Here is a 10,101-nt window from a genome sequence, read left to right as displayed (position 1 = left end):
CACTATCCTATGTGGTGGTGTTAGTTGCAAAGTCGTATCCGACACATTGCAACCCCATGGACAACGTTCCTCCAGGCCTTCCTGTCCTCTACCATCCCCTGGAGTCCATTTATGCTCACACCTACTGCTTCGGTGACTCCATCCAGCCACCTCATTCTCTATCATCCCATTCTTCTTTTGCCTTTCAATTGTTCCCAGCATTGGGCTCTTCTCCAGTGAGTCCTTCCTTCTCATTAGGTGGCCAAAGTACTTGAGTTTCCTCTTCAGGATCTGGCCTTCTAAAGAGCAGTCAGGGTTGATCTCCTCTAGGACTGACCGGTTGATCGCCTTGCAGTCCAAGGGACTCGCAGGAGTCTTCTCCAGCACCAGAGTTCAAAGGCCTCAATTCTTTGGTGCTCAGCCTTCCTTATGGTCCAACTTCCACAGCCATCCATTGCAACTGGGAAAACCATAGCCTTGGCTATATGCACTTTTGTTGGCAGGGTGATGTCTCTGCTTTTTAGTGTGCTCTCTAGATTTGCCATAGCTTTCCTATGTGTAGCTTTTCCTGTGTAGTACTATGCGTAAGAATTTGCAAAATTATTTTGGTGCAGTTAAAAGTGTGTCTTTTAAATAAAAAAAAAAAAATCATGACTTGGTCTTCAGCTATGGTTACTTTTGCAAAGCCACCAGTATTTGCTCGGTGAAACATTTTTAATCGCCCATTCATTTATTCCTTGCTAGATTTTATCCCAAAAATTTCTCCGGGAGCCAATGTGGCATATATCTCATTTCTATATCTAAGCTTAACTTATGAAATAGCTTCAGTTTTGTTTAGGGAGACCAAACCAGGAAGTCAATGGCACAGGAAGGCTATTTTTTTATTGAGTTTGGCTACAATAACAGTATGTTTCAACCCTGATAGTGGCGTAGTTTCTCCTGTTGGAAGAAATGTCCTTCTGGATTCAGTTCCAAGTGGGGGGAAAAGACACTGGAAACATGGAGGCTGCTTGGAAAGATGGTTTTAACGGTGGACAGGACCACATGGTTTGAGGTCCTGGGGAAAGAGGTGATCACATGCTTCCAGATGTTGTGTGAAGAAGAGAAAAGAGGGGGAAAAGGGTCTTGCTGAGAGTTCCTGAGTTTTTTTATACATTCTGTTTGGCCCCGCCTCTCTGTTTCCTGTTCCTGTGTAAGAAATGTATTCTGATTGGTTGTCAGACTCCCAGGGGCACTTTTGTCGGGCGCGCATTTGACGGGTCACGTAAAGAACCATGCAAATAACAATTTTAGAGAGGGAATATGCAGAAGGGGGCATGGGCCAACTGGCCACAAATTGTGTTTAGCTATCTCGTTATGATTCACCATGTCTACCAATTAGAAAGAGTGGTAGTAGTGCACCCCGTTTGGCTATTCTTGTCTCCTGTCTGACCGACAATCAGCAAAGGTTTCAGAATGAGCGGTGCTCAGCCTCACCAGATCTTCCGAATCTGACACTTCTGTGGTGTGGTGTGAAGCTCAAGCTGTAGATAGCAATAGCAGTTAGACTTATATACCGCTTCATAGGGCTTTAAGCTCTCTCTAAGTGGTTTACAGAGTCAGCATATCGCCCCCACAGTCTGGGTCCTCATTTCACCCACCTCGGAAGGATGGAAGGCTGAGTCAACCTTGAGCCGGTAAGATTAGAACCGCTGAACTGCAGATAACAGTCAGCTGAAGTGGCCTGCAGTACTGCACCCTAACCACTGCGCCACCTCGGCTCTGAAGGGTGTATGGCTCTTGCATCAGAGGTGTGTTGCTCCTGGTTCGGCCCAGATCAGGCGAACTGGTAGTAGCCGCGGTGGGAGGCTCCGCCCAGATGCGTAGAAGTGTCATGTACAGGAGTGCCCCTGAACCGGTAGTAAAAAAAATTGGCAACCCGCCACTATCTTGCACGCCAGGTGTGAACTAGATTCTTGTTGTGAGTCAAACAGGGAACCTTTTTTTGGGGGGTGCAGAGTGGATTTCCCAAACAAAACCATCCATTGTTACAGAAAGTGTATCAACACAGCAGACCTGTTACTCATAATTTAGTTTATGAATTTATTATTTGCAATTGGATCAATTTTGCAGAGACTTCAGATAGTCTCCATTCAGTTTGGGATTTTGACAAGTTTCTAAACTTCTTTTTTTTAATTTTTAATTTCTCATATATACATTCACAATTATATGATCTCCTAACTGTTATTAATAATATGTATTTGTAACAATTTTTCTCCCCTACCGTTGACAATATACTTGAAATTGCTTTCTTACCATCCCATAAACCCATCTTATCTTACAACAATCCTACTTCCTCTTCCTTCCCTCCTACCTTCCCTGCTTTCTTCTCTCCTTCTCTTCTTCCTTCCCTCCTTCCTTCCCTCCCTCCTTCCCCCTTCCCTCCCTCCTTTCTTCTCTCCTTCCCTCCTTCCTTCCCTCCTTCCTTCCCTCCTTTCATCTCTCCTTCTCTCTAAACTTCTAAACTTTCTAAACTTCATCGATGTTCATAACATCCTTATTGAGAGCCGTGGTGGCACAGTGGTTAGAAGGCAGTATTGCAGGACTAAATGATCAAGGACTATCTGTATGTCTGCTCTTGAACTTGAAGCCACGGGGTGTATGAGAGAGATATACATGCATGAATTAAAGATAGTGGATGGGCCAACGACAAAACGCTTCAGTTAAAATATCCGAGCCTTTCAATTTGTGATTTCCGTTTTCCGTGGCCTATTGTTCCACGTTTTTGTGGTTTCATTCTCAATGACAGGAACTTCAACCATTTAACCCATATCAGAGGAGTCTCAGGCCCTTAATTTAGATGACCACTTCCCCCCACTCTTTTCCTGGTAGGAGGAATATTGCTTCCAATTTATTTTAAGGGATGCTGGCACTTGCTCTTCTGCCAGCTGCTTCGTATCCCAAGCAGCTGAAAGAATCTCTGTAAACATTTGTAATAATGATAATAAATTACCCTTGGCTTCACCCTTGATCTTCTTCCTTCTTTTCATGGTTTCAGTTTTTCAAGACAAAGGCTCCACCCTAATCCGCTCCTGTTTTCTCCCAAGTAAAGCATCTTAGATATGGTATATAAATTGAAATGATGAAAATATATTAATATATTCATAAATAATGCCCAGTAGGATAGTTTAAGCTTGTAGAACCATCTGCAATGCTATTCAAACCCTCTGTTTGTAGTGTGACTTAGCCAGGTTGAAATTATCAGAGGACCAGATAGCTACAAGAATCAATCTTTGTAAATAATTTAATTTAAGTGTAAACATGTGCTATGATTTTATTGTCAGCAGTCTTATGACTAGTTGCATTAATGGAGGGATAAAATCAAGATCAAGTGAGGTACTAATACCACTCTATAAAGCCCTAGTAAAACCACACCTAGAGTACTGCATCCAGTTTTGGTCACCACACTACAAAAAAAGATGTTGAGACTCTATAAAGAATGCAGAGAAAAGCAACCAGGATGATTAGGGGACTGGAGACTAAAACATATGAAGAACGGTTACAGGAACTGGGCATGGCTACTCTAGTGAAGAGAAGGACCAGGAGAGACATGATAGCAGTCTTCCAATATTTGAGGGGCTGCCACAGAGAGGAGGGGGTCAAGCTATTCTTCAAAGCACAAATTTTTAAATCACAAATTTTTAAAATGCACCTCTCAGTACATTAGAAGTGTAATGCTAACAACAAATATTCCATTTGTATTGAAGATGAAGGCAATGGATGTTATTGGATGTTTTATTCTTCTGAATAATTGTGTTCAATTCTTGGAAACTGCCTGGACAAGTCCCTGCCGTTTTGTTGGCAGGGTTTTTCAGAAGTGGTTTGCCTTTTTCCAGCTAAGATAAATCTGAGACAGATTCAAAGTCAACCAGCTGTCATGCCGAGGGTGGGATTAAAACTCAGTCTCCTAGTTTCTAGCCTGATGCCTTAACTGCTATACCAAACTCACTTCAAGTTTAAATAGCATGAGAAATTGAATTGCAGAATTAACTCGGCAACAAAAATATTTGCCATGTTCTACAATTAAGAATATACACCATTTATCAGTTGTATTAAAACAGGTTTTTTTTTCCTGATAAAAAGTTCCCATTTCCAGGACCCTGGTATTTGCAGGGACAGAGAATTCCAACTGGCTTTAGTGTGCAGTGAGATAATAGAATAGAATAGAATAGAATATAGAATAGAATAGAATATAGAATAGAATAGAATATAGAAGAGAATAGAATATAGAATAGAATAGAATATAGAATAGAATAGAATATAGAATAGAAGAGAATATAGAAGAGAAGAGAATATAGAAGAGAAGAGAATATAGAAGAGAATATAGAAGAGAATATAGAAGAGAATATAGAATAGAAGAGAATATAGAAGAGAATATAGAATAGAAGAGAATGTAGAAGAGAATATAGAAGAGAATATAGAAGAGAATATAGAAGAGAAGAGAATATAGAATAGAATAGAATATAGAAGAGAAGAGAATATAGAAGAAAATAGAATATAGAATAGAATAGAATATAGAATAGAATAGAATATAGTAGAGAATATAGAAGAGAATATAGAATAGAATAGAATATAGAATAGAATAGAATCTAGAAGAGAATAGAATATAGAATATAGAAGAGAATAGAATATAGAAGAATATAGAAGAGAATATAGAAGAGAATATAGTAGAGAATAGAATCTAGAATAGAATGGAATAGAATAGAATATAGAAGAGAATAGAATAGAATATAGAAGAGAATAGAATATAGAAGAGAAAACAATATAGAATAGAATATAGAAAATAGAATAGAATCTAGAATAGAATGGAATGGAATAGAATAGAATATAGAGAACTGAATATAGAGAATAGAATAATAAGAATAAGAGGCCTTCTGGTCGAACCCCCTGCTTAGGCAGGAAGCCCTCTAGCATTTCAGACCAATGGTTGTCCAATCTCTTCTTTAAAATTTCCAGTGCTGGAGCATTCACAACTTCTGGAGCCAAGTTGTTCCACTGATTAACTGTCAGGGAATTTATTCTTAGTTCTAGGTTGCTTCCATTTTAGCCCTATTGTCCAATGCCGAGTTGGGTAGACCTTGGCACGCCTCAAAGGTCTGACAATGGGAAATCCATCAATCCAGATGGATGTTTTTGCTTTTAGGGATTCACATTAATCCTCTAGGCAACTATTTAACAAGCCCCTTTCTCCATTTCTGCAGGTGTCCTGGAAACAATGAGTTACTACGTGGATACAGCTATTGGGAATCAGCCCCATTACCCCCTGCCTCGTCCTCTGATGATGGTAAGGACATTGCTTGGCTTAATCATGGAGACATAAAGGAAGCCATGTATGCCTGTTGCAACATAAGTCAGCTCCGGCAGGCTAGTCTGAAATTCATTTTTGCTGGGACTTTTGCAGCCTACACAGACTGGCCTCATCCAAGCCCAGTCATCCAGGGAGAGAGTCTTAAGGATTGAAGAAACTCGGAAACATAGCAAGGCCAAAATAAAATACCTGTGAAGTGCTTGGTGCTCTCTGAGCTTGGTTGCTTGCTTTCAATCTTTGCACGATGTCACCTACTTGGATAATGAAATCTCTTCAAGTTCAGAGAGTAGCAAGGACTAAGGTCAGGGGTGGCAGCAACGGGTTTGCTGCTCTGTTGCTGGGTGGACGTGGCCATGGTGGGTGTGGCCTACTTGGCCTCCTGCACAACGGCAGGGAGGTTTGCTCTCCCCAGGCTCTGTAGGCTTTTCTCGAGCCTCCGGGAGGGTGAAAGCTGCTTCCCTCGGGCTTTGGAGGCCCTCCAGAGGCCGTAAACAGGCCATTTCCAGACTTCCGGAACCTCCGGTAGGCTAGTTTTTCCCCCTCCCCTCCGTGCAGACCCTGCACTTACCCGGCCTGAAGAACGGGCTGTATGGAGACCTCTGGGTGGGCGTGGCCAGCCAGGGACGGCATTTGGGGGTTCGCCGAACTGGGCAGTATCCGAGCTAGAGCACCACCCAAACCCGTGTGAACCCCCAGCAGCCCACCCTTGACAGAGGTACAGATACAGGGGTGGGTTCCTGCCAGTTCTAACCTCTTCTATAGAAAAGGTTCCACCAATCTACTGTGCCGTTTAGAACCGGTTCCAGCTCCCTCCCCTCGCCCATCCGCACATCATCAAGATGAAGAGCGAGAGGAGGAATTCTGGGAGTTGAAGTCCACAAGTCTTAAAGCTGTCAAGTTTGAACACCCTGGGTTTTTTTCTAAAGGGTTAGGTTGACAGCTTTAAGACTTGTACATTTCAATGCCAAGATTTTGGTTGCTAAGCAAGAGCGTTGTTAAGTGAGTTTCACCACATTTTACAAGTTGGCCACGCCCACCCAGTCACATGGCTGGCAAGCCACTCCCACCTGGTCACATGGCCGGCAATCCACAAAGCAGGCCATACCTACAGAAGAGGTTCTAAAAAAAATTGAAACCCACCACTGTACAGATAGTTTCTTTTATTGAATAAAATTACCTACAGTACACAGATATCTGATGTTGTAAAAATCGTATGTTCTATCTCTCTTTAAAAAATCTCTGCTTCATTCTTTGCATTTCCATATTATTAGCCTCAGGGGTCTCTGTGCGATAAGCTAAAAACCGATGTGATGGCAGGAGTCAGCCAAGGGATTTTCCTGAAAATTCATTAAAAGAGAATTCAAGGAAAAGTTTATAGAAGATAAAAGGAAGCAGGGAAGCATACAAAGTAAATACTTACAAGAGAACTAACGTGGATGTCAAAACAGCCATTCATCGTACTGAAGCAAGAATGCTTTATACTCCCAAATGTGGGAAAGATACACTAATTCCCACAATGGAAGAATGTCTGGAAAAACTCCTGGAACTAGCGGAGATGGCAAAAATCAATTGCTTTAATCAAAGAAAAGAATACATCCCATTTCCTTTCTACTTGGAAATGGCGTCTAGATACTTTGTGCTTGAGACAGGGGAAAAAATTAAAATTCTGATTTGCGGATTTGCAGATTGGATCAGGTTGTTGTTATAGAAATAGTTAAAATACGCTAAGTATGCAAGATAAGGAGGGGATGCTCAGTGTTTAAAGAGGTTTGTAATGTTTGTAATGTTTATTAACATTTGTAGGCCGCCCTTTCCCTGAGGGGACTCAGGGCGGCTCACATAAAATCAGGAAGGGGGGAATACAAACAATGACGTAGACACATATAATAAAAGTAATAAGCAACATTCATTCATCATTCGGGAGGGGCGACTATCCTTGTCCCCAGGCCTGACAGGCTAGCCAGTTCTTAAGGACTGTGCGGAAGGCCTGGACGGTGGTGAGGGTACGAATCTCCACGGGAACTAGCAAACTAGGTTGAGTTTGTCAGCCCGCGTTTGAGACCCAAACTCTGCACATCGGGGTGAGCTCCAGAGGAGGTATTCAGCAGTTTATGACCAGTTCTGGAGAACCGGTAGCAGAAATTTTGAGTAGTTCAGAGAACTGGTAAATACCACCTCTGACTGGCCCCGCCTCCATCTATTCTCTGCCTCCCAAATCCCAGCTAGAGGAAATTGAGATTTTGTAGTAATATTCCCCTGGAGTGGGGTGGGAATGGAGATTTTACAGTATTCTTCCCCTGCCATGCCCATCAACCATGCCCACCAAGTCACCCCCACAGAACTGGTAGTAGAATCCCACCACTGGTGAGCGTCCCTTACTTGCTCCAGCACCTGCCCACCTAGCAAACAAATGCAAATAGATGAATAGGTACCATTTTGGTGGGAAGGTAGCAGAATTCCGTGTGGCTTTGGTGTGCAGCCATGCTGGCCACATGACCACGGAAGTGTCTTTGGCAATGCTGGTTCCCTTGACTAAGAAATGGAGATGTACAGCACCCTCTAAAGTTGGACATGATTGACAGGAAAACGTTTACCATTTTTAATGCAAAAAGTTGAGGATGCAGTGTTTTAGGATGCAGACCATCTTTATTCTATTGCATTGAAAAAAGCTGGAAGCTAAAGTTTCCCTCTTCCCCCACTTCACCGTACACTTCTCCTTTTTGTTTTTCTTTTTCATGTTTTATTTGTTTTATTTATATAACATCCAATTTTCATTGAACAGTGTGTATTCTGAGTACAATTGTCCTTAAATAATCATATTATACATCTTTGTTGTTATAATTCCTCACCCTCAATAATATAATAACATAAAGATATAATAACATTAATATTTAACATTTGACATCATCTTCTTTAACACCTGTCCTCTTTATCATTTCCTCCAACTGTATCTCCTCCTTTCTAACTTACAATACAGTACAATAGCAGAGTTGGAAGGGACCTTGGAGGTCTTCTAGTCCAACCCCCTGCCTAGGCAGGAAACCCTATACGGTTTCAGACAAATGGCTATCCAACATCTTCTTAAAGACTTCCAGTGTTGGAGCATTCACAACTTCTGGAGGCAAGCTGTTCCACTGATTAATTGTTCTAACTGTCAGGAAATTTCTAACTTCTATCATTTAGCCATGGATAAAATATGTCCCATATCAAAAAGTATTCAGCTTCTCCTTCATCCTTAATAGCAAGTGTTAATCTATCCATTCCTGCACAGTCTAGTATTTTCTTGATCACATTCCCTTCAGACGGGATCTCATCATCTTTCCATCGTTGTGCAAATACAATTCTAGTTGCAGTTAAAATATTCAGGATCAAATATGTGGTCTTTTTATCATACATTTCAGGTAGGATGCCCAACAAAAATATCTCTGGTTTCAAATCCATGTATTGTTTTATCATTTTTCCCCAGCCATGTATGTATTTTCATCCAATATTTTCTTGCCTTGGGGCATACTCTCTACTCCGTTTTCCCTTTCCCGCTTTCCCAGTATCTTTATTTTCCCTTCTATTTTATATTTTGATGCATTTAGTAAAATTGGATATAAAAATGCAGCCATGAGGAGCTCACTCAAACGCGTTTGAGAATAGGAAGGGGCACAGATTAGTTGACCATCTATGGAGCAGTATCAAAAAGGAAACGATTGCGAATGGGAGGAGCAAATACATAAATGAAGCCAGGGCATCAGAAAGTGGAGGGGACGGGAAGGAAGTTCCTCTTCCTGTTATCCCAAAGTATTAGCAGGCTCAGCAGATACGCTGCCAATGAGAGACGTTCCCTTCTGTCTAAGCAAGGAACCTTTGTCACAAAAGAAATATCCCTGCTGGGATTGCATTTCCTCTGAATTCGTTTAGTTTGGGGATTATTTCTTAGAAAAGCTGGGCTTCTCTGCTGTCAGAGAAGGCAGCAGCCGTTGACATCGGACTCCCCAAAGGTGCTTCTTCAAAAGGCAACTGGAATTTGTGTTTCCTTGAAGATGTTTCGCTTCTCATCCGAGAAGCTTCTTCAATTCTGACAGAATGGTAGAGAATGGAATGGTAGAGAGTGTGTGACTTGCAGTCACCTGTTGGTTAGCACTCTCTCTGAAAGTCCTTGCGGCCCCTTGGAGGTTCAGCTCCTCCAGGCTCACCTGAACAGTGCAAATGAGCGTGAGAACCTCTTGGAACTGCTTGTGTTTTAAACAGGAGATAGGTGGAGTCCAGTGGTGGGTTGCACTTACCTGAAGGGCCCCTGAAGGCTGTGGTGGTCGAAAATTGGAAAAACTGGAAGTCACAATTCCCAAACTTCCTGATTCCCCGTAGGTCCTTTTTTCGCTCTCCAGAGCCTTCAGGAAAGCTCCTGAGGCCTCTGGAGGGCATCTGAGGAGGCTTTTTTTCTAGAAAGCCTCTGGAGCCTGGGGTGGCAGGGGTGGGGTGGGATGGACCGGGACCCATTGGTGGCTTCTGAAGCCTACTGATCTTTCATCTTTCCAAAGATACAAGCAGTGACATTCTTCTTGCATTATCCCTCTGTGAAATTGTATGGATTGGATCATAATAATTTACATACAGGTTGACATGTATAGGTTGTACTTGCGTCGGGCTAACGGGGTATAAAGGTTGGATAGGAGGAGTTTTCATTTCAGTATGGGTTAATTGTATCTAAGCTTTAATAAAAAGGTCTGGCAATTTTTTCCCTTAGAAGTTCTGAAGACCTGGAGAGCTATAGATGGTCAGCATTC

The 10,101-nt window shown here is 42.0% G+C and overlaps 1 protein-coding gene across 3 annotated transcripts in view; it reads left to right on the top strand.

Moving 5' to 3' along the window:
- The first annotated feature begins 5,218 nt into the window (after positions 1–5,218).
- ETS1 (ETS proto-oncogene 1, transcription factor) overlaps positions 5,219–10,101 on the top strand; it is a 131,412-nt gene continuing 126,529 nt past the window's right edge. For 2 of the 3 annotated variants that reach the window (XM_087706348.1, XM_087706346.1), the window contains exon 1: positions 5,223–5,302. In XM_087706348.1, coding sequence (XP_087562474.1) covers positions 5,234–5,302 — 69 coding nt within the window. In that variant the 5' untranslated portion in view covers positions 5,223–5,233. Of the gene's footprint in view, positions 5,303–10,101 lie in introns of all 3 variants that reach the window. The other variant, XM_087706349.1, reaches the window with a different exon arrangement.

The sequence above is a fragment of the Thamnophis sirtalis genome, unplaced genomic scaffold (genome assembly GCF_051295495.1).
Source record: "Thamnophis sirtalis isolate CommonGarterSnake01/CBP01778 unplaced genomic scaffold, rThaSir2_p1.2 scaffold_2, whole genome shotgun sequence".
In the NCBI taxonomy this organism is placed as follows: Eukaryota; Metazoa; Chordata; class Lepidosauria; order Squamata; family Natricidae; genus Thamnophis; species Thamnophis sirtalis.
The sequence above is the reverse complement of the archived record's forward strand: the minus strand, read 5'-3'. Positions and strand labels throughout refer to the sequence as shown.